Source organism: Peromyscus leucopus, chromosome 17, assembly GCF_004664715.2.
Source record: "Peromyscus leucopus breed LL Stock chromosome 17, UCI_PerLeu_2.1, whole genome shotgun sequence".
NCBI lineage: Eukaryota > Metazoa > Chordata > Mammalia > Rodentia > Cricetidae > Peromyscus > Peromyscus leucopus.
This window is the reverse complement of record NC_051077.1, coordinates 25,334,636-25,358,939: the sequence shown is the minus strand read 5'-3', so window position 1 is coordinate 25,358,939 and position 24,304 is coordinate 25,334,636. Positions and strand designations below refer to the sequence as shown.

The following is a 24,304-nucleotide window of genomic DNA, read 5'->3' as shown; positions in this document are numbered from 1 at the left end:
CGGCGGCGCCGACGTCATCATGCCGCGCCCTCGCCCAGGACGTGCAAGGAGCGACGACGGCGCCGCGCTGGGCAGCGCCGCTCCAAGCTCCCCTTTTCCCCTTGCCAGGGCGAGAGGTGTCTATGGGGCACCCGCTGCCGCCGTCGGTACCGCCACCGCCACCGCCGTCGCCGCCGGGTGCTATCTCTATGGCGAGGAGGAAGAGGAGGGGCGCGAGCTCAGAGACACAAGTAGATCCGGCGGGGGGGGGGCGGCGGCGGCGGCGGCGGGCGGGGCGAGGGGGGGGAGCCCGGGCGAGCTGGGGCCGGGGAGGGGGGAAGGGGCGGGAGTGGGAACCTGAGAGGGCGCGCGATGGCGCCCGCCGAAGCGCGGCTGTGGCGGACGGAGCTGGCCGACAGGGAAGGAGGGGGGTTGGTGGTGGTAACGGGTCCCGGGGTTTTGGCGAGGGGGGGGCGAGGCCTGTCAGGAGTGCGGCGCGCAGTGATGACGCCGCCGCTTTGTACCTGGGACTCCGTTGTGGGGGAGGAAATTGAGAGGGGAGGGCGGCGGCCTACTGGAGGACTCCTTCCCGGCCTCGTCCTCCGCCGCCGGGGTTGCGGGTCCAGTCGGGCTCTGGTGGATGCGCCAGCAGCCGGGCCTTCGCCCTGGCCGTGAGCCCGCGGAGAGAGTTGTTAGCCCTGACATGAACGCGTCTGTGCCTTCTTCACGTTGCGCGGGGAGCCCACGGAGGACATGCGACCTCAGTAATGAGAAGGCCTTTGGGGTCCCCTTCCCTGAGACCGCAGTCGAGAGAGGGGTGGAGGGAAGCGGTGTTCAATTGCAGCGTTTCCGAAGGGTGTGCATGCACCGTGTTAGCAGCCAGAAGGGAGAAAGAAGGCGTGCCCAGTATCACTTTGGCTGGCTGAGATGACTCCAGCTTCCATTTACGAGTGGAGGACACAAGGCCATCCTCTCTTACTCGGTTTTGTTTGTTTGTTTGGGGTCTTTGTTGTTGTTGTTGGTTTGTTTATTTTTTCTTTTTCATCTAACATTTTGGTATTTTCTTGCCCAAGAATCAAGTCTTCTGTTTGTATCGCCTCACCATTGTATAACGTAAACCTTGTGTTTATAGACCTGAGGTCCCGCTTTGCTAGCCAGGAGAAATGGTCTGGTTTTTTGTTGTTGTTGTTGTTGTTTGTTTGAAATTCGAAAATTTTAGGTGCCCATATTTTATTGCTTTCTTTCTTTCTCCCTCCTGCCGTGTGAACATTGATTTCTGAGATTGCCTGACGCTTTCTCAGGACTTTTAAATTTTTGTGATGTTTCTTCTGATTTGGTTTGAATGAATACCAACACCAGTAATGCAGAATTTTTTAATCAAGTAAGATCTTAAGTGTTTTGTTAGAATAAAAGCAAGCACTACTTTTGTTATGGGGACATTTTATCTTAATAATTTCAGTTTTTTTTTTTTTTAAAGCTTGAAATGGATCATAGTTTTGTGTGGAGTGATTTGAACTGGGAGCAGATTTTAATCAGTGGAATTTATATTCAACTGGGAAATCGTTGTTGTGGTACTTTATTCTCTATATATTAACTGTGTACCTTAAGCAAAGTAACTCTCTAAAGTTTGATTTTGTTATGAATTATGAACTTTGAACAAGTAACCTTAAGTTTATACCAGCCCTATTTAATGATTCACATTCATAATACAGGCGTTTTATTTCAACAGGTACACAAATAAAGGGTAAAATATTTTTATGAAACAAATCTTCAATCAAGTGTAACATTTTGATGCTCGGCATCTAGACTCCTTGTGCTGTCACTATGCCAGCAGCCACTGTAGATCATAGCCAAAGAATTTGTGAAGTTTGGGCTTGTAACCTGGACGAAGAGATGAAGAAAATTCGTCAAGTTATCCGAAAATATAATTATGTTGCTATGGTATGGACCTGACTAAATCTTTAAAATGCCTTTTGTGAGGGTGAAGTGCGAATTTTGTGCGCGCGTGTGTGTGTGTGTGTGTGTGTGTGTGTGTGTGTGTGTGTGTACACACGTACGTTATCTCACTGGCCTGGGGCTTACTGATTAAACGAGGCTGTCTGGCCAGGAAGCCCCAGGGATTCACCTGCCTCTGCTTTCCAAGCACTTAAATTACAAGCACGTGGACCATGCACTTTTAAAAACATAGATTCTAGGGACTGAACACCAGTTCTCTGGTTTGCATGCCAAGCGTTTTACTAAATGAACTCTTTCTCCAGGCCTGAAGTGGGATTTAAGAAATCTTGAATTAAACCCTTTTTATTGATATCAAGGGATTAATTTAATCATGAAAAAAATGGCTTAGTCCCTCCAGCAAAGCCCGTCAGAAACAAGCCTGTATTTGACAGGTTGAGTTTGTTACTGCTAGCATTAATTGACAAGGGATTAGGAGTCAAGAGCATCTGAATAAAAGTTTTAGAAATACTTTAGGGTTTGGGCTTGTGTCAGGTGGTTTTAAGGGCTTACAGGAGACAGGCTTTGTGTGGATTGGATGCTCTCAGGAGGCTGGTATTCCTGTGGGTTCTTACTGAGTCTTAGCTGCAGAGAAGACAAGGGTGATATCAAGGCTGCAGAGGGCATTAGCTAGCTTGAGAAACTTAATCATTTTTATGGTTTACACAATTTTTTTTTGTCTTTGTTGGGACATAGTTACAGAGTATACTTGTCTGATGTTGAAATTTTGTGAAACTGATTACATTCAACAGGAGAACACTAAAGCCCATTTAAGAATGTCAGCTAGTTCTAAGCAAGCCCAAGGCCGTGCTACTAGTACCAGATAAGGTTTCAGAAGCCAGTGGGTTCTGGAGTATCTTTTTCAAACAAAGGAAAACCCAATTAGATCTCTTAGGAAAACATTGCTAAAGCTGCAGAAACACACTAGGTTGTTAAACAACTCCATTCTTATAGGTGGTGTTCGGTCTGCTTAGAGTACACAGCTACTTTCAGCCTTGTTACTGCACTCTGTGTATCTGTTACAGCTACTTTTTTTGTGTTCTAGATCCACTCGATTATTAGCTCTAGATTATTAAAGCAGTACTTTAGTGTCTTACACTTCTGTTCACAGCCCCACTCACGTCTAGTATCATGATTATAGAATCTAATAATTGGCTGGTGGTTGGACTAAATTCAAGAAGTTTTGATTTCTTTGCTGTTTAATATTGACTTACTATTTCATTTTTGTTTTTAGCTGGCCTTAATTTGAATTCTCATGCCAAACTAAAATATAATTTAATTTTCTTAGTATCACAAGTTTAAAAAAAAAAAGTGCTTCTCTGAGAATGAACAGGATGCTTGCTTAAAACAGGAATATCTATACATAGACACTCATTATGAAAAAGTACACCTTTATTACATAGTTAATTAGGACTGAAACTTTCTGTTTGGGCAGGGAGGGTTATTTTATAGACAGCAGAAATTCCTAGTTGTCATTATTTTTCGGATGATATGGAATAGCTGCAGTACAGAAATAATAACAGCCTATAAGAGGGAGTGGGAATCTTGACAGTCTTTGTGTAAGTTTTCTTTTCCTTGGATATGAAGCAAATATTTGCTTGAGTTTATCATGAGTTATCTGTACAAGGTAATAATTTATTGACAAATTGAAACTAAGAAAAAGTAGTTAAGTTTATAAAATTTGGGGACCTAAAAAGTAATACTCTTCGTACTTAAAGAATACCTAATAATTGAGTGTGGACATACAGAATATCATTGTAATAGAATTCTCTGACTTGCCTCAGAAATTATCCTGAGAGTTTATGGAGTCTGTTTATAACCATTTAGTAAATAATGAATCTCAAAATTATTTTACAGGACACCGAGTTTCCAGGTGTTGTTGCAAGGCCCATTGGAGAATTCAGGAGCAATGCTGACTACCAATACCAACTATTGCGATGTAATGTAGACTTGTTAAAGATAATTCAGCTAGGACTGACATTTATGAATGAGCAAGGAGAATACCCTCCAGGAACTTCAACTTGGCAGTTTAATTTTAAATTTAATTTGACGTAAGTGGGAAATAAATATATAACCCCAACTTTTTGTTTCTAGTTTATTTTTAGGAATTGAGTTTTAATGTAGTGAAATTGTAAGTGTATTTGCTGTAGTTTCTCTGAAAATTTATTGCACAGAGAATTTCAAAAGCTTAAGCTTATTATGAGGCAAAGAGAATTGAGATAATAAAAACTTCTAATTGCAAAGACTGTTTAGTTATAGAGATGTTATTTCTAAAATATGACTGCTGCTTTTCCAAAAAGTTGTAAAACTGTACTTTTGTTAAGGCTTTCTGTTGTTGTTGTTGTTGTTGTCATTATTTAAGGTGCTGCAGATTAAACCTGGGGTCCTGAGACAGAACTCTTAGGATATTGATTTTACCATTACATTTAACTGTTGTTTTGCTCTTTTAAGACGGGTTCTCATTACGGTAGCCCAGGCTAGCTTAGAATGTTAACCTATGTAAGACAGTGCTGGCCTCAAACTCCCAGAGATTCATCTGCTTCTGCCTCCCAAGTGCAGGAATTGAAGGCGTGTGTCACCACACTTAAAACTTTCACTATTTTGTGCCCAATTTGCAATTCATACAACTGGGGAGGCACTTTTGCTAAGCAAGCAGGTACCATTCAGCTACAGCCTCAGCTCACTATACATTTGTTAAAATAGTCACCATTCCTGTGTGAAGAGATTTTTTTTTTTATTACACTCATACTTTGCATCTTAAGTAGATGCTTATCACATGCAATAAGTTGTTTATTGGAAAGTTAAGTATATTTTCTTTCAAATCTGTGTTCTTTAATGACTATTCCCATGTAACCCACAAAACCTTGATCTACAATACAGGAAATATAATAGTATTCTTGATCCTTTGGTATACCAGAATCTGATGTCTACCTTAAATCTCAGGTCTAAACTTCATTTCCTTCATTACAATAGTTCTACATTACTTATTGTAGTCTTGATAGCTGAGAGAACTACATGGAGGTGAGTCCATCCTTTTGACATGTGACACAATGTTGTCATTGGCAAAGTTCATGCTCAAGTACCATGCAGTGAGTTTTTAAAAATGAAAAAAAAAAAAAAAATCACAACTTTTTAGCACAATTTACACTTTTGTGTTGGGCCATATTCATAACTATCATGGAGCTCATGTGCTTCTGAACTGCAGATTGTAAATTCCCAGTAGGGGACAGGGGCATATTATTTCTGTTAAGTATGGAAATAAAATACATGGTATTCTCTGCACTATGTAACAATATTTTAGTGCCTTTATGTTTGGTAGCCTGTATTTGTATAATATGATCAAACATATCATTTGAAAGACAGCAACAGAGATGATAAGAAAATTAATGCTAGTGCCATTGTAAGAATTCTTTGTTCCTCTTCCGTGTTGAATATGTACTTCTTAACATGGAAGGCCTAATGAAGAGCAGGACTGGTGTTTTTAGGGAGTTGGTGTCAGTGGTGCAGCTGTGTGTCTTTAAAACGCATGTGTTAACTATAAATAATACTGAGTATTTTCACGTCTAGTACCATAGTGGCAGTAGTCTCTAGAGCCTATACCAGCTGAAGGTGTTATCTCCACTGCAACTGTGTAACATTCCTTCAGTACTACAATCTGGAGCAAACTAGAAATGGCCTTCCAGCCTTTTCTCAAAGGAAGACTCTTTAGTTACTTGCTGTTTTATTTCTTCCAAGGTTCCATAGCATTGTTTTGTTTTGTTTGGCTTTTTGTTTTTTTACATAAGATACTCAGTTTGTGACCAGTAACTAATACATCTGTGTCGGATGGTAAAGTTGGTAGTTTTTGCTAGACAGTAGTTTTTGTAGCAGTGACTTTCCTATTAGTCTCTGAGCAGTGTTTTGTTTTTCCTTATTCAGACAGAGCTAGTTTCACTGCCAAGTTTTACTACTATTTATCCTAATGGTAAAGTCATGAGAAATGGTAAAGAAAAGAGTGTAAAGGCTGGTGAGGAGGCTCAGTGAATAGGTGCCTGCCACCGTGCTTGATGACCTCAGTATGATGCTCGGAACGTAGTGGCCGAGACCAGACTGACTTAAGTTAAGCTCTAAGCTTCACGTGTGTCCATGATGGACATGTGTAGGCACACACACACACATACACACACATAAATGAAAAATGGAGTTTAAAAATTAAGAAGACAAAGTGAAAAAAATGTTAAGCAAAGCAAAAGCCATTGAGAAGATAAAAGTAGTACTGCCTAATGTGGAAAAGGTCATGATAGCATCTTGGACATGTTGAAGAATGGTGAAATTGACCTTGTTGAATGTCTAGAAGGAGTGTGTCAGTGTGCGATGCTCTACAGTACAATGAGGACTTCCCATCTCTCCTCTGTCTGTTGTCTGTGCTTGTGAATGCTTTTGTGTTTAAATTCGCTTTGGTTCAAGTCAGGGTGGTTCTAGGTTTGCCAGTGTTCTTTCAGGTTTTATGTTAGCATCAAGGGAGTAAATGCAAATCATTATTTATCAGGTGTAGATTTAAAGATTTAGGATCTGGAAAGATAATTATGGTTACAGTGTGTGTCATATTAATAGATACTTTGAGTAGATTTGAATAGATACTTCAGAGTAGCATACATGTAAGAAATACCTGCACTCATTTCAAGTTTTAGTTATAACTATTTACATTCTCTGAATCTTTGAAGTATGATTTGTCTTATCTAGATCAGTATTATGTGACAAACATTTAGGAACAGATAATGTTCTCCATGTAAAAATGGTTTTCTTTAGGCATCTTGGGATTTTTATCATCGTAATTACTATATATTGTGGTGTGGGATTGGAAGCAAACTTCTCTTTACTAATGTTTGTTGTGAAACTACGATGGTTTGCTTCCCCTTTACAATCCTTGATGATTTTCTAACAGTATAGTTACGGCCTTAGGTAAGGAGCACAGTGACTGCTCTAGTGTCCTAAATGAGAGCTTAGCTTCAGTGCTATGGAGTGGGCTGGGGCTGTGGCCACCACTGCCATTTAGCCTAAAAACTGTTGGTTTTGCTTCAGTGGAATTTTCTTGCCTTACCATTATCTCTTTGGATGTGAAAGGTGGTTGGTGAGGTAAACACATTTGCCCTGTGTGGATTTACCAACATGAGGACTGGCTGTGTGTGTGGGGGGTGGGGTTGTTTTGTTTTGTTTGTTTTTAAGACAGGGTTTCTCTGTGTAACCTTGCCTGTCCTGAAACTCACTCTGTATACCAGGATGCCTCAAAAATCAGAGATCCACCTGTCTCTCCCTCTGGGTATTAGGATTAAAGGCATGTGCCACCACCATCTGGCTTTTTTTTTTTTTTTTAAAGGACTGGCTGTTAACTTTAAAGTGTATGCATTTTAGACATAAAGAAAGCAAACATGACTGTAACAAAATAAGACTGACTTATAAAGCATATTTACTGACTTTTTTTGTCTTTTTCTTTACAAAAATAACATGCTTTTTGAAACAGGGTAGTATTGAAACATTAAAACAGCTAATAGCAACAACTATTATTTCCAACACTTGCTTCTAATTGTTTTGTAACTGTTTTACTATAGTTGGTATATATTAAGGACATCTCATTTCTGTGTGATACTGCTATTCATAGTTCTAAGCAATCATTTACTTGACCTTTCTTAATGGACTGTTGTATATCTAACAGTTTGCTATGGTTGAGTGATTAGGGTGTATGTTTTAGGGTCTTCTTTAGTGAGACACTCCTATGGCTCCTGACTTAAGATAGCTTAACTTACCCCTTTTTGACTTCATAATGGTACAGAAGTAGGATGTATTCAATAGATGAGATGTTAAATTTAGAATTGTGACTTTTTTCTTAGGCAGCAGTGCGTACTCTTGTAAAGTGTTGAGAAACAATAGCAAGCACCATTTCCAAGTCAGCCACTCTCTTGTTTATAAACAATGGTATTTTGCTTTGTGCTCTGCTGCCAAGCTTGGTTTGAGGCTTGGTTTCTTAGGTATTTTAATAGTATTTCCACCTTTTGTTACTATGTTTTTCTAAGTCCTAATGAGTTTATCAGAACATAACATCAATCATGGAATATCTGTGTATCTTTAGAAAACTTTGTGATTGTTTTATTGGAAGGAAAGATCTAAATCCAAAGGTAAAAACAGTGTTAAGCTTCATTTATCCATTCACAGAATGAATATTTAAGGTATTTTAAGTAAGTTTTAACTAGGCACATATGTACATATTGAGAAACAGGCAGGTGGGCTTGCTACTGCTTTCTGAAAGTTGTAGTCACTTACAGACTTTCTGTAGTTGTTAAGTCCTACCCTGTTTCATCCATCAAAATAGTAAATACCGTATTTTTTTAATAGCTTGCTAATTTGACTTGTGAGAATATTATCTTTTTATTTGTCTTCTTGTCATTCATAGCCTTTATGGTTTTAGGGATATTTTTGTGTTATTAGTTACTTTGAGTTTATTAAAAACTAAAGGTGGCTAACCATCTTGTAACTGTTCCAGCTTATTTATATTTTAACTATGATTGTAGCATAAATTGTAGTATATTGGAGTTTATATTTTTATGAAAGCAAAAGGAAAGTCTGTATATGGCAGTAAATGACATTTAAACAAGATACTTTATCACCCCTGTGGTAGGCATCTGGGAGGTGATCCAGAACTACTTCTCATTAACTCAGTGTTAAAGAGAACACATATTTAGATTTAGAAGTGTGAGTTTTTATAATAAGATTTTGTTCATATTATAAAAGTAGTAAATTTGGTACTTTTACATAGTGTGAGTTAGTAAATAGTGGATCTTTAGGATGTTAACTGAAGATAGCTGTATACCTCTACCTTTGGGGAAGCCTTTAGAAGTTTTTACATGGTTTTTACTCATGTTCAGCCATAACTAGATATTTTGCTATCTTAAACATCAGTAGTTGATTAATCTTTAATACCATTCATAATTCTAAACAATGGATCTAATAGGCAGTAGCCAACACCAGCAGAAATTCTTACATTTTGACTAAACAATGTTATAGTTACTTTTTAAGGTTGGTTTGTTTTTCCCCTTTGTTGCTAGAGTATTTAAGGATAAAGGAGGAAGAATGCAGACCTATTCAAACTTGGTATCATCAGAAAAGGACAGTGCATTGATTTGGAAATGGGACTCATTATTGCTCTCACACTTACCTTACTATAGAAATTTTCCATCTTCCTGCCTAGAGATTTCCCTTACCCATATAGTGAAGAGCTGGGTATTGTAAAGCATGGATCTGTGCCAAACTTTATGTTAAAAGTCTCATTTCCTCAATGCTTAGAGCAAGCTATGTGAACTCTGCAGAAGAGAGAAAGGGACTGTGCATATGTCTTTGTTTGCCAATCTTACTTTATTATAAAATACCCGAGGTACTCCTCCAGGTCTCTCACCTGGGAACTGTGATTCAATAGGTCTGGGACTGCAGTGGGACCTGGGAATCCATATTTTTGGTAAGTTCCCCTGGTGATTATTATCATTGGGCAAGTGTGGGTAATGATGACTTAAATATCACAAAACTCACTGTCCTACCTCATTGATATATTATTTAGTTTGGTCATGGTTATGTGATGTTGAACATAGTAAGTTGAGCATGTGGCTAAGAGCAATGTGAGCCTGGAGAACAATCTGCTGTATTCTTGGTTGGTTACACTTGTTTAAACATACTTCATTGTGAGCCCAAGGACCTGGTGGTGAGATTCTCATGTAAGGGACCTAGTTTTAGTATAACTGGGGGGAAAAAAAAAACTGCATTGAATTTATTTTATCTTTCCTAAAGAGTTTTCCAAGAGAAATGATGATGTAATGTGGTGATTGTGGCTCCTCTCTGTTTTTAAATGTTTCAATTCTTAGCTTTGTTATTTACCTCCTGACAGTCTGGGAACTAAAAGTGACCTTTGACATTGTGTTAGAAATTGATTTCCAGAGAGTAAACTGCAAAAATACTTTTGGTCAAAGTCAAACATTTATTTTGGTATTGTTAGTTTTATTAAAGTCTTTCATAGAAATTTTCTTTTGCTAATGGTAGAAACTAGTATTAAGTTAAAGAAGTAAATATAAGTTAATGGTAAATCCACAAAATACTTTTTGATAAACCCTCAGTTTTTATTATAATATTTTGGATACTTAACATATTTGTGCTTGGGAATTAGAAGTGCCTTTGTTCTGGCTTCAGTAAAATTTTGAAGGGCTGGCTTATAGTTAGGTTTCTTGGCTTGGTTTTAGAAGGTAGTCTTCTAGGATTATGTTTGCCTCTAATGTAGGTATGTGGTTGCTGGAGGAAGAGACTGCTGTCGTAACTGAGTCCTTAATTCTGAACAGTTCCCTGCTTACTGGAGCCACTGAAAGGCTCCTCATTGGTGAGAGGAGGCATCGCCTTTTTCTTTAAGATGGAATGTAGTTTAACTCAGCCACAAGAGATGTTTGCCACTTGGTGTCTCCTTCCTGGTTCTGCTGAGAGCATGAGAGGTGTGCATAGCCCCTCATAGCTGTGGCTACAGCTCCATCTGGCAGCACTAAATAGCTGCGGAGACTGAGAGCTCCTGAACAGAGCATGTCTGTGGTAGCCTCTGGTGAGTAAAAGACCCTTTTTAAGCCCAGTGAAATTTATAAAATGTGTAGAAGCTAATGAAATTGAGTTGATGGTAAGGGTTAAAAACTCACCATTGGACTATTATGAATGATCATTTACTTTTTGGATATTTTAAGTTTTGTCTTTCTTGAGAGTTGTGAAGCACTGGGATGGTTGGACATAAGACAAACCAATCCCATCCTGTTTCTGCACTGTAGTTGTAGGTGTGAGTGGGAGAACAGCTGTTTAAAGTGATGGTGGTCTTGAACATTATTTTTCTCTTTCTCCTGGCAGGGAGGACATGTATGCTCAGGACTCTATAGAGCTACTAACAACATCTGGTATCCAGTTTAAAAAACACGAGGAGGAAGGAATTGAGACCCAATACTTTGCAGAACTTCTTATGACTTCAGGAGTGGTTCTTTGTGAAGGGGTCAAATGGTTATCATTTCATAGGTAAAAATAAATAAAAAGATTGTAGCATGCTTGCATCCTATCTCTGCTTTCACTTACTTGGGTCACATATAGAAGTTCTGTGCTTGGTTCTAGAAAGAATTAACTACCATGAGAGGCAGTCTTCTACCTCACCTGAGAATAATGTTGTCCACTTTACCTCTTAACAAGGAATTTGTTTTAACCTGTGAGAGGTAATGTTGCTTAGTGGAAAGAACATAAGCTAGAACAAACCTTCACTAATGTCTGGCAAACCATTGGGGGTTTGTCTCGCTCATGGGTCTTAACCATTTATATATATATATATATAGTTATATAGTTATAGTTATATAGAGAGTTATATATATAGAAGGAGGCCATCCATTTAAAAACTTTTTGATACTTTCCTGATGGGAGCCACTGTGTTAGAATCCTAAAACTTAACACAACAAACTAGAATTTCCCTCCCTGTGTAGCTTCCTCTCTGCTGAAGGTAAACCAACACTGTTTGACCTAATTTTAAGTGTGGTTTGTTACACAATAATAAGTACTATAAAGAATAACTGATCAACAGAATGCCAAGAGTGGATATTAGGTGATTTTTAATTTTTGGATGAGGTCCTTGGGAAGGCTATCCTTAGCAAAAAACATCTTAGAGATTTCTCTCAAGGGTCAGTTACAACCTATTTAAAGCACCTAGTATTTTATATACTCAGAACGTGATGACATTTAATTCTTTATTATTATAAAAATAAAACTGGATAGTTAAGATTTCTAGAGGGAGGTTAATTCACTTTTATAAAAGTTAATTTACTTGCAGGTGTGAGAAAATGTTTTCCTTTGTAAATTAACTGATTTAGCAGTTCTGGGACAAAAGGTGACCTTTGTTATATATATATTTTTTAATTAATTTGTCTATCTGATAACAGGGTTTCTGTCTGTAGTCTTAGGTTTTTAAAATGTACTGTGTTGCTAGGCATAGTGACACACGTCTTTAACTCCAGCATTCAGGGGGCAGAGGCAGAAGAATTTCTTGAGTTAAAGGCCAGCCTGGTCTATATAATAAGTTCTGGGCCAGTCAGAGCTACACTAATCTTGATAGCCTTCACACTTTTTTTTTTTTTCAATAAGAATTTTCCACATGGAATGATTGTCATGGTGGGTAATTCCTGAAGTAGACTTTGATGTGGTATTATATAGTGAGTTTTAAGTTGTAAGTACTGAAAATAAGAATTCTTGGATACCAGCTTTCCTCTATGTTCCCACTTGTAAAGATACAAAGTAACTAGTTCTTTTAGTTTGTATAACACATCATTGACTCAAAAAATATTTTGAATAAGTACTATCAACTCAGCACTGGGGGTAGCAGGATGGGCAAAACCAAGCAGGTTCATGTTTTCGTCAGCTCTTCAGTCTAGATTAGCATGTGGTATGTTTATAAGATTATTCCATTAATATTTTTTCATGTTCTGGTCTATTTCTATTAATTTTTTAAAATTATAAATCCTGCCAGTTATGGTACCTTTAATCCCAGTACTTGGGAGGCCAAGGCAGGTAGGTGTCTTGAGTTCAGGCTATCCTAGTCTCCATAGTAACTAAACTTCAGCCCAGCAAGAGTTAGGTAGTGAAACCTGGTCCAAAAAAAATGAATAAGTAAATTACACACATAAATATTCACTTATATATAAATTCTAAACTATAATATTTTACTAGAAGTAAGCAAAAGCCACAGTACTGTATTTTAGGTAACTGGAAAGGTCACTTCTTTGTAAACTAATAAATGTAAGCTTTCTGCTCTTGGGTGCTTGTACTAAAGATCTGTGGTAAAACAACTCACCTTTCAAATTAAAAGTAAAATAATGAATATCAAATAAAAGTTTTATTTTGTATCTCCAAAAGAGAGGTCATTTGCCAAATATGAGTTTGAATTATATGTAAGGGAAGATAGCAGTGTGATTCCTGCCCTTTAAGCAGTGGAGAAAGTCCATGTTCCTAAAGGCTAGTACCAGCAAGCATTTGTGCTATGAAGAGATCTCTGGGAATTGGGCGCCTAGGGAAGGCTGCTGTTGCAGGCCCTCAGAAGGAAGTAGTGTCTGAGGAGTTCAGGGGAGGGAGCTGGCAGCTGCGGAAAGTGGTGAGCATGTATGCTCTCCATTTGAGACAGCAGGAGCCTGTAGTTTATCCATCGAGTAGGGGACAAGCCAGCTCTCACTCTTTCTTTGTTCATGTGTAACTTTTCTATTGATAATATCTCTTGGAGAATTGTACTGAGGTAAAAACAGCACTTGAGGAACTGTACATACTAATAAAGTCACTTAGGGGAAAGGGAAATACTCTGTTAGGGACTTCTTTAGAATCAGGAGGTAGGTGTCAACATTTCCTATAAATCTTAACAAACTTTTACATGATTTTTGCCTTTGAAATGTCATGTCTTACTAGCTTCTAACATTTTTTTGTTCTCCTTCCCCTTTCATCATTCTTAATGTCCATTATAGTTTAATTTTTTCTTTTTTTTAGAATTTTTCTATTTTATGTGTGTGGGTGCATGGGTGTCTTCTGTCTGGGGTTGACATAACTCTCGGATTTTACTTGGGTGCTGGGGATCAAACTCATACTCATGTTTAAACAGCATCTCCCTAGCCCAGAATTTTCTTAAGTATCAGAAAAATGTTAGTTTAGGCAATAGAGTTGAATTAATAGTCTCGTATGCTTAGGACTCAGAGCAATCAATGGGCCATAAGCTCACAGCATTTCTGCATTGCGGTTATGAATATGTTTCCTTTCTTTGTTCCTGTGTGCACATTTTTGTTTTTATTCCTTTTGCCTATAGCATAATTTGTTAAACTTTGTATCTGAAAAACTAATTTCTTTCAATGTTATTGATGGGCTTTTTTTGTATTATTTTAATCTTTTTATTAGTGGTTATGACTTTGGCTATTTAATCAAAATCCTGACCAACTCTAACTTGCCTGAAGAAGAACTTGATTTCTTTGAGATCCTTCGATTATTTTTTCCTGTCATTTATGATGTGAAGTACCTCATGAAGAGCTGCAAAAATCTCAAAGTAAGGCTTCAGATGACTTTATCTGGAACAGCACATTGGTTAAACCAGTGGTTCTCAACTTGTGAGTTGAGATCCCTTTGGGTTTGAACGACCCTTTCACAGGAGTCACCTAAGACCATGAGAAAACACAGATATTTTACCTTACAGTTCATAACAGTAGCAGAGTTATAGTTATGAAGTAGCATTGAAGATGATTTTATGGTTGGGGGTCACCACAGCATGAGGAGTTTAATACAGTTGTGTTAAAGGGTCATAGCATTAGGAAGGTTGAGAACCACTGAGTTAGCCCAAGTAACGTATGTTATGTCTTAGGCCTGAATGTTTTAAGCCATATTTTCAAAGTTATGTTAAATGCTGTTAAATTATGTGATCCTGTTCTTAACAGAAATAATAGTGTATAGATAATCCCTCTTCAAAACTGCAGTATTTATGTTGGCAGGATGAGGATGTGTTTTTAGGTTTATGTTTTGTTTGATTGGGTTTTTTTGTTTTGTTTTAAATTTATTTTATGTATATGAGTATTTTTGCCTGCATGTGTATCTACATACCAAGTGTGTGCCTGCTTCCCGAGGAGGTCAGAAGAGGGCATTTAATCCCTTAGAATTGTAGTTATGGAGGTTGTGAACCACTGTGTGAGTGCTGAGAATTGAACCCAGGTCCTCTGTAAGAATAGCAAAGGCTCTTAACTGCTGAGCCATCTTTCCAGCCCAGAGTAAGGTTGCTGTATTTATTTATTTATTTATTTATTTATTTATTTATTTATTTATTTATTTATTTATTTTTAGGATTTATATGTGTGTCTCTTCCTGTGTACCTGTATAGCTAGAACTGGCAGTGACTAGAACAGGGTGTCAGACCCTCTGGAACTGGAGTTATGAGCAATTGTGAGTCACCCAGCGGGTGCTGGGAACTGAACCTGGATCTTCCACAATAGTAGTTAAGTGCTCTTAGCTACTGAACCAACTCCAGCCCCCAGAATAAATTTTTAACAAAGGTCAAGCTAAGGGTCAGATTTTTGTTACTGCTGCCAGATAGAGAATCATGGACTGAAAGACAAGTGTGAGGAGTAGTGGTCCCATTACAGAGGTGCTCATGCTCCCAGCACACAGAACTGTCATAGAGAGGCAGGTTGGGGTTGGCCAGCAGCAGGCAGAGACATCAGTAGTGTGTGAATGAGTTTTTCCTTAAGACTGCCCTGATTATAGACATTTTCTTCATTCTTTCTCGTTGAAATGTGATGTTTTTATGATTTAATTACATCGCTGAACTGGTTAGGTGTAAGTGCTATAGTAAATGTGTAGCCTCTACCTTAGGCTTGGCTTAGTCTGATACTACTCAGCATGTATAACCATTTATTTTTAACCTTTGAACATTAATTTTATCAAAACAAACATTTCCTGGTTAAAGAAAAGTACTTCTTCGGCTTAAGAACAAATTCACTGAGTTGGCACATATCCCTGGCAGTACACTGTGTGGGGTTTTAGTAGCTGGGTTTTGGTGTGTTATAACTGAGGACATGAAAACAAATTTAGATACTGTGGTTGTTTAATAGTCGGTATTGCCCTTTCTTCAGGAAAACCAAGATTGGTCAAGTTTCTAGGCTTCAGAAAAGCACAGAGTTGTGCTTTGAAGGATAGTAAGGACTTTAAGAGTTTTTCTTTAGCAGGAATAGAGGAATTGAATGTGGAGGCTTTGATTTCAACAAATGAACTGAGAATTGTAGAACTAACACAGGTTCTTTGCCTCTGATGTCAGTATGGCGCCAACTAACTAGGGAGTTTTTAAAAGGATAGTTTCACGACTGTATTCTGGATAACTCGAGGAGTCTTCTCCTAAGTTAGCTTCCAGCAGAACATCCTGACTACTTACACAAACGTGTGGCGTGTTGAGAGTCTAAGGCTTCCATGCTTTGATGTGGCTCGCTTGGCACAATCATAGTTTTCGGAAACAGAGTACTAAGTTTCTACTCCTCTTTATTCAGAAGTGTCAGAATACCAGATATTTTATTGTGTGCCGTGTGAGCTGCTTATATTAAAAAGTTCAGTCAGTGAGAAGGTACGGTTCACTCACTTCTGTTCTACTCCTGTGTTACAAGCAGCTGCTCATGACACTTAATACACATATTTTTAGCACAGAAGCAGTTGCTATACAAAGTCCTATCGAAAGCTAGGATGGGAAGGTGTGGTTTGTTAGTAAAGGCTTTAGAATTGAAGGAGGAATTTCCTTGGTAGATTCTACTTCTGTCTATCTTTTATTTCTTCTCTCTCTTTTCCGTTCACATTCTTTTTTTTTTTTTTTTTTTTTTCCCTCAGTCCTGGCTATATTACTGTAAGCAGTCATAGCAAACCATTCTAAAAAGTTTTATATTTGTAAAATTCTCTTCTTGGGTGACAAAAAAAATAAATAAAGTTATGTGGTATATTGACAGTGATCTGAATGATCGTGATGTCTTTGCTTTATTTAGTTTTAAACAATTCACTGGATAGGTAGATAATTTCAAAGAAACTGTCTATACTTGTTACTGAATTTTTTAATGATTGATGGTTCAATACACTGAGTATGGTTAATTACTTTTACTCTGAATACGAACTACATTCTCCATATCTTTAGGGAATGGTTTACCTGTCATGTGCCTTAAAATACATAATTAAGATAAAATTTCCTATTATAATTTTCATTTTCTGATAAAAAGGCTTTTAAATTCCACAAATATATTATTTTATTTTTATTGTATCAACCCCCTTGCCATCTTTACAAGGTTAGTCTTTACATGTTAAAAATTAATTCATATTTTTCTTAGTCTAAATCAGGTACCAAAGTCTTTTCTCTATTTGACAAGCAACTTTTCTTCCTTCCAGGGTGGATTACAGGAAGTTGCTGAACAGTTAGAGCTGGAACGGATAGGACCTCAACACCAAGCAGGATCTGATTCATTGCTTACAGGAATGGCCTTTTTCAAAATGAGAGAAGTATGAAGACATCAGTGCCTTTTTCTTGGTTGTTAGATAGAGAACATTAAAAATCTGATGACAAAAGTTTGGGGCATTAAGAACCTACTAAGTGAAGATATACATAGAGGTACTACATAAGTTACATCCACCACACGAGTGAAAGTGTTAAATAAGTCCTCCTAAAATATAATTCAAAAGGGAATACAAGAAAAAATTCCTTATAGAATAAAAAACATTCCATTTATTGTACACGAAAGATGTTATTTATAGAATATAAAATGATTTGACTATAGAAACTATGTACATGTGAGCATCCTATTTCTCAGGGGAACAGACAGACCAGAGGCTAGTGACTGTTTGCGCTCAAAGATCACTAGTGAGTAAGTTCTAGAGGACTTTCTTAGTCCCTGTAAGTGTCCCTTCTGAGGCAGGCATTTGTGACGATTTCCTTAGTTGGCCCTTCTCTTACTTGAAATTGGTGGTGAAAATGTATTTGCTCGTGTCTTTTGTAATTGCTTTGAAGACTTTATAAAGTAGAACTTAGAGTTCTTACTAAGTCTTTAATGGGGTTTTCAATTATAAGGGGCTAAATAAATCTGAAATCTGATGTATAGTTGAATTAAAAACTGTTATCAGACTGGGCAGTGGTAACACGTGCCTTTATCCAAGCACTTGATAGGAACACACACACACACACACACACACACCATTAAGTACTTCAATATAAAATTGTTAAGATTGGAAGGATGATGTTTAGCAAAACAGTCTGTTTTTATGTTAGATAATTAGATGATGGGTGGTGTGGTTACCTCATTGATGGTAATAATAAAAGAAAAACATTTTTCATTTTACCAAACCAAGGGTGAATTTTTTTTTTTTTTTTTTTTTTTTGGCCTGCAAAAACATTTTTCTTTTTGCAAAGTATTTGCTGTGGAATTATTCTGAGTATGTTCTTTTGGTAGAAGCATGCTAATGATAGAACACATTTGATTTGTTTTGTCAGGTAGTATTGATTCAGAAGTTATTTGGATTTTCCACTCATGAGAAGTAAATATTTTGTTTCATTTCAATACAACCACCTTTTGGATTTTCATTTTTAAAATGCTTAATGGTTAGTTAATGGCGGGTTTCCAGCACCAGCTTATTATCTTTATTTTCCTTGGCTTCTTCAAGGACAGTAATGTGGTGAGAATGTTCAGGTGTTTACTGCCTATAACATGCTGAGGATTTGGTTAGTTTTAGTTAATTCAGCCTTGCACATAGACAAAAGACAACTTTAAATGGTATAACGTCTTCTCCCTTCTGCCATTATTTCTCTCATTCTGTTGAGTTGGCTGTATTAATGAAATAAAAATGTCTGTTCCCATGTTTCCATGCTCATAAATTCTCTTTAAAATGGTATAAATGTTAATGAGACATAAGCAAAGACAGATTTATGCTTTTTAAAAAGTGTCCATTAGGCCTGTGGTCACAGGCATCAGTCTTGTTAAATGGACAGTGTATGTTCTCAAAGGAACTTCACAAACAGCGTTGTTATACCTAATGAATAGCGATTACAGTGTGAGATGTGAATTACAAGTGGTATCTTTTGGTTAAAATTATCTTTTTCTTTCAAAATTCCTTTTTAGATGTTCTTTGAAGATCATATTGATGATGCCAAATACTGTGGTCATTTATATGGCCTTGGTTCTGGTTCATCCTATGTACAGAATGGCACAGGGAATGCATATGAAGAGGAAGCCAACAAGCAGTCATGACATCCAATAGTCTTTTTATTTTCTTTTATACGAATTACACACATGCTTGTACATAGGTTTTATCTCTGGTTGAAACCCTTAAATGATAGGCAATACCTCCCCTCCTTTTGTAGCCCTTATTTTCTGCTTTCAGTACTAAGTATGGCCTTTCTTAGCTGTGATCTTAATAAATAAAAGTACATTCAGGTTAAATCTGGCCTTAATTTAATATACTTCTTATCAAGCTTGTGTGACAAAGCTACATTACTGAATAATTTGATAAACTTTGCCTACTTGAGCTTGGTTTTGTTTCCCTTTTCCTAAATTAACTAGCATTGACTGTAATTTATTTCCCTGTTTCATGCCTCTCCCTCTATTCTGCAGTACTTATAATTATTTAAGATTGTGGACCATCAAGTTTGCACTTTAGAGAGTGATTCCAATCCTCTATTTTTATCAGAAATTGTGGTTTTTCTTGCTCTTAGCTGGAAAAATGACCATCTGCCACTTTTTTACAGTATTTGCTTGTTTTTGACATTCAGAGTACAGCACATGCATTGTGCAAATTGTTGATTCAGCAGGACTAAGAGAAAAAGACAAGGAACTACTGAAGAGCCTAGTAACTACTGTTTCTGTGTGTAGTGTTTAACCTTCCAAGCACATCTCGGGTCTGTTGGTTTCTAATTGGCATGCATAGGCTGCTCTGTGACTGAAGACTTGGAGACCAGCTTTACACCCTTCAGGAAGAAGCCCTGTGATTGGACGTTTACTATCTGCCAGAAAGTTCAAGATGGTGGAGCTCCAGTTGTATTTTATGACAGCAACGCCTCCCTTGGTTGGCTTCCTTTTACTCCATCACTTTTACCCCTACTGTTTTATTTTATAAGCATATTTATGATGTTCTTGATTTGTTGACTACACAAATCAATTTCATTAAAGTCCAAAGATAAGTCTTTAGGTACATTTTATATCAAATTAAAAAAGCAAAAAAATGTGATTTCATAGATGCTACAAAAATAAATAATGGAGAGATTTGGTGCAAAACAACAAAATGCAAAATATGTATAAATACACACACATATATATAGCTAATAAATTACCTGAGGAGTGTAATGCTTGTTTATTTTTTGTGTATATCTTTGCAATCTATTTTATATATATTGACAAGAGACTGTGAAATATTTAGCCATGCAGAATATGTGACCAGACCAGAGCATGTGTTGGAAGATTTTGGTGATCATTAACTCTACCCTGAAGTGATGGACTACAAGTTGTAATGTGTGTTAGCTACACTTCAGTCAATAATATCAGCAAGTCTCCAAATGTTAGCAATATAGTTCATTTCCCTTGTACATTCGATATTCATGATACTAAAATGCTGAAACTGGGTGGTCCTTTTTAAACTAAACATTATTTGCAAACAAAGGGTATTATTTGTTTTTAAAGCTTTTGTAAATAAAGGCTTCAGAAATGTTTTCTTACGTATTGGTGACTGGTGATTTTGTTTTTGAAGCACTTATTTAGGAGTGTTTAATTCTTGAGCCGTTTTCTTAGGCGATAGAACTTCGTGGCCATGCTTCTCTAGCTGTAGGTGTTTGGGTTTGGTTTTTATTAATGTTCAAAGTTCCAGGAAGGTAAACTGGTCCATATGCTAATTCTCCAGCATGGGATTTGTTCTGTAAAGCAAGGCATTTTGAAACCTTTGCATCGACTGCTTTGTCTCTTTCTTGCCCTTTATAAGTACTGAAGCGAGTAAGAATTTGTGGTGTCCTAATTCACATCTGTGATCCTTCTGTCTTGAGTGACTACCTACCCTCTGAGTCAGGTATCCATTATCTTGGGGAGTTTAGCTGCACCTCCTTGCAAAAGGATTTTCCCAACTGGGCTTTTTGATTATACCCCATCTTGGAAGGGTGGAGAGTGTCACAATACCCTCACCTGAGTATCCTACCACTCTGTACTGTTGTACACAGTTAATTGTGCATGTTCAGGGAGAAGCTAGAGAATGTGGACCTGAAAGATTAGGGGGGACTTCAGGGAGCTAAGGGGAGGCCCTCATCCCTGCTTGGTAAAGGCTATCTAGTTACAACAGCTGCATGGAAGAGTACCCATCCTCCTATAAGTAATGCTCACCTGTGCTCTGTAAGGAAACTATAAATTCATTGTTTCCTCAGAATGAACGTAGGCAGAAGTCATGCCTTGCTTTGTCCTTTGGACCCTAGGAGGAGGGGTTGATGCTGTGTCTCCCCAGGAAGGAATTTTAGCAACCCTGGCATCTGGGAGATAGTGGGAGGTTCATGAGTTCGGGAAGAGCAGTAAACCCTGGCTTCCATCCCCTTGAACCTCCAGAAAGGATAGAAGGGGATCTTCTGTCTGGCTTTTATAAGGCTTACTAACTAATAATATTTAGTACAACCTAACTATTATTCTTTAAAACTCAAAATGAAGCAGTGTTCTATTTGGTTTCTTGTTGATCTTCCTCTCAGAAAACTGGATTGCTAGTATGCCTGTTTTAAGTAGAGGCTGCTACGTTTCCTGATTTGTATCAATTTAGGTCTTTCCCTGAAAGTAGTAACAACTTCTGTCCAGGACTGTTAAAACCTTACTAAAACTTAGCTTTGGATACATTTGGCTGATCCAAATGTATCTTTACAGAAGAAAGGTTAAGCTGGTCTATAAGCCAGTCTGCTATATACCTCTGTATCCCACAGACAAGGAAGGGTTTTTAGTTTTAAATGGTTGGCCAGCAGATCATGTCCTGACTTGGAAAGTATATGAAATTCAAATTCCAGTGTCCATAAGTGAAGGGTTTTGGTTTATTTTATTATATGTGCATGAATGTTTTAACTGAATATATGTATGTGCACCAGGTGCATGCCTGGTGCTGGGAGAGGTCAGAAGAGGTCATTGGATCCCCTGAAACTGGGGTTACATGTGGTTATGAGACACTGTGCCAGAAATAAAACCCAAATCTTCTGGAAAAGCAACCAGTGCTCTTAACCACTGAGCCATCATCACTCCAGCCTGTAAGTGAAAGGCTTATTGAAATTCAGCTACATTAATCATTCATGGATTGTTCATGGCTATGTTTGTTTCCCTTGACGGTAGGAAAGTTGAGTTGCTGCTGCAGAAGCTTTTATGGGGTGCTTTTGTGGTGCCACATGTACTGCCATCCTACACCATACTGTATTTTCCTAGTACCTGCCCATTGTATCAAAACAGGAAACGTGCACTTTACACATGCTTTCAGGTTCATGAAAGCATAGCTTTGGGGAGAAGACTTTACTTTTTTTTTTTCTTTAAGTGTAATCTTGATATACTTACTCTCAAGGCATCTTCACTATTATCCTGTTGCAAAGTATTTGCTTGTTTTGTATTTTATGTGTTTTATCTGCATGTATGTATATGCATCCCTTATGGGCTTGATTTGATGCCTGTAGAAGCCAGAAGAGACTGTATGGGTCCCCTGTGACTGGAGTTGTTATGGATAGCTGTGAGACATCCTGTGGGACTGTTCATAGGACCCAGGTCCTCTGGAAGAGCAGCCAGCGCTCTTAGCTGCTGATCTGCAGTAGTGTCCATCTCTCCATGTTGGCGAGGTCAAGCAATTCCTAGACCCACTTTGCCCATACTCTCAGGACCTCGTGAGAGCTCGGATAACTGAACCTTAGTAAATGCTTTCTAAGGTGATCTTTTTCCAGCAGGGTACCTCAGAACTCTGTGAAAGTCTGTCTGTGAGTTGACACCAAGTAACCAGAAGTCAGGGAGAGTGCTACCTCTGTTTCTATCAGGTTTCTGGCATGCATTTTCATTTTAATGTTAGGATGCTAATTTGGCAAATGCAGTATGTTGACATTTCCAGGATAAACTCTTGACAGTGTCCCCCACTTAGGAGAAAACAATAGAAGAATTAAAAACTTTAAGAAGGATTATCTCAGTGAAAAGTTTTTGCACCCCGATAGGCCTCTCCACTGATGCAGCAATCCAAATCAGACCAAATTAGAAAAAGCCCTGGTTTAATGGATAAAGTGTTCCCAGGTGATTCTCCGCCAACCCCAGAGAGGAGATAGGGACAAGAGACCAATAAAACTGTTTTCTGGGATGCAGTTTAAATACTCTATGGCAGTGGTCTTGAGCATCTCTGTGGCAGGAGCCTTGTTTGGTGGGCTTCGAGGGGATGGGTTCAGGGAGAGAGATGGGGGAGGGGAGTTGAGGTGGACCTTCCACCAGAACATTCCAGACTCTTTGGGTATATGGATGCCTCGGTGCCAGGGGCTGAGGTAGAGCTCCCACCAGAATACTCAACACAACATAATTTCATGAAAATAACCTGCAACCAAAAAATCTTTGCAAATGGCCATTCTGTTTGCCAAAGGAAGTCATTTACCATGATCAGTTAAGTCGTGTTGGAATGTTTCAAATGAAAGTGTCCAGAGAAACACCAGACCTCTGGTTAACAGTTGCTTGAAGACTGAGGAAGACATTAGAAACGACATCAAATGATTTTGAATGCTTTTCTTTGGCATTTAATCAGTCAGATGTTACTGATAGGTGGCCTTAATTTTTGAGAAATCAATACTGAGTTTGGACTGAATTAAAGAATTAAAAATTGAAAGATGTGCCAGGCAGTGGTGGCGCACGCCTTTAATCCCAGCACTCGGGAGGCAGAGGCGGTCGGATCTCTGTGAGTTTGAGGCCAGCCTGGTCTACAGAGCGAGATCCAGGACAGGCACCAAAACTACATGAAACCCTGTCTCAAAAAAAAAAAGAAATTTTTTGAAAGATGTTCAAAACCATTGCCAGTATAATGTAAAGTAAATCTGCTAGGTGTACTAAAACTGATGATAAAGATAAGCAGAAAATGGTTTAATTGACTACACTTGTAAACCTTGTGAAATATGAGGTGTTTAAAACATGCAAGTGTTCAATTTATTATTCATCAATGGATACTTGGCAGAAATTCTGTTGTTAAGGAGCAGCTAGTGTCAACCATTCACTTCATTCACTCTCATGAACCTGCCCACCAGTTCTATGTTTTGAAACAAGCAGAAAAATCTGTTTTCATGTTTCCTCGGGCCAGACTTGCTACGTAGTCCTGGCTGACCTTGAACTCCTTGAGACCAGGCCTTAAACTTGTAATTATCCTCACTTTTCCAAGTTTGAAACAAGCAGAAAATTCTGACTTTTACCACATTGAATTCAATGCTAACTTTTATTGTTTATTGTTGTTTTTCAAAACAGGGCCTCACTATTTAACCATAGCTAACCTCAAACTCACTATGTACTCTAGGCTGGCCTCAAACTCAACGAGATCCCCTGCCTCTTATCTCCTGAGTTTGGGGATTAAAGGTATGCATTATCACACCAGGCTTTTTATTGTAATTTTAAAAAATTTTCCCCCCAGAGCTGAGGACCGAACCCAGGTCCTTGTACTTGCTAGGCAAGCGCTCTACCACTGAACTAAATCCCCAACCTCTTATTGTAATTTTTAAACCCAGGGTTAACAGAATTTTTTCTGAATGAGAACTGTTTTCTATGATGGTATT

At 38.0% G+C, this 24,304-nt stretch overlaps 1 protein-coding gene across 6 annotated transcripts; it reads left to right on the top strand.

Moving 5' to 3' along the window:
• Nucleotides 1-13: 13 nt before the first annotated feature.
• Cnot7 (CCR4-NOT transcription complex subunit 7) lies at nucleotides 14-20,243 on the top strand. 6 transcript variants are annotated; one of them, XR_005093094.1, is made up of 7 exons: nucleotides 14-230; nucleotides 1,709-1,920; nucleotides 3,829-4,022; nucleotides 10,870-11,031; nucleotides 13,927-14,071; nucleotides 16,930-17,149; nucleotides 18,651-20,243. XR_005093094.1 is itself a non-coding variant. In XM_028872361.2 (7 exons), exons 2-7 carry the CDS (start codon nucleotides 1,804-1,806, stop codon nucleotides 18,777-18,779), a joined length of 858 nt encoding a protein of 285 aa, XP_028728194.1. In that variant the 5' UTR covers nucleotides 15-230; nucleotides 1,709-1,803; the 3' UTR covers nucleotides 18,780-20,243. The 6 variants fall into 6 exon arrangements, 5 of the variants coding, with proteins under 5 accessions (XP_028728195.1, XP_028728194.1, XP_037067582.1 ...); XM_028872361.2 differs by having other exon boundaries at nucleotides 15-230; nucleotides 16,930-17,040; XM_037211687.1 differs by lacking the exon at nucleotides 14-230 and adding an exon at nucleotides 505-743 and having other exon boundaries at nucleotides 16,930-17,040.
• Nucleotides 20,244-24,304: the final 4,061 nt, after the last annotated feature.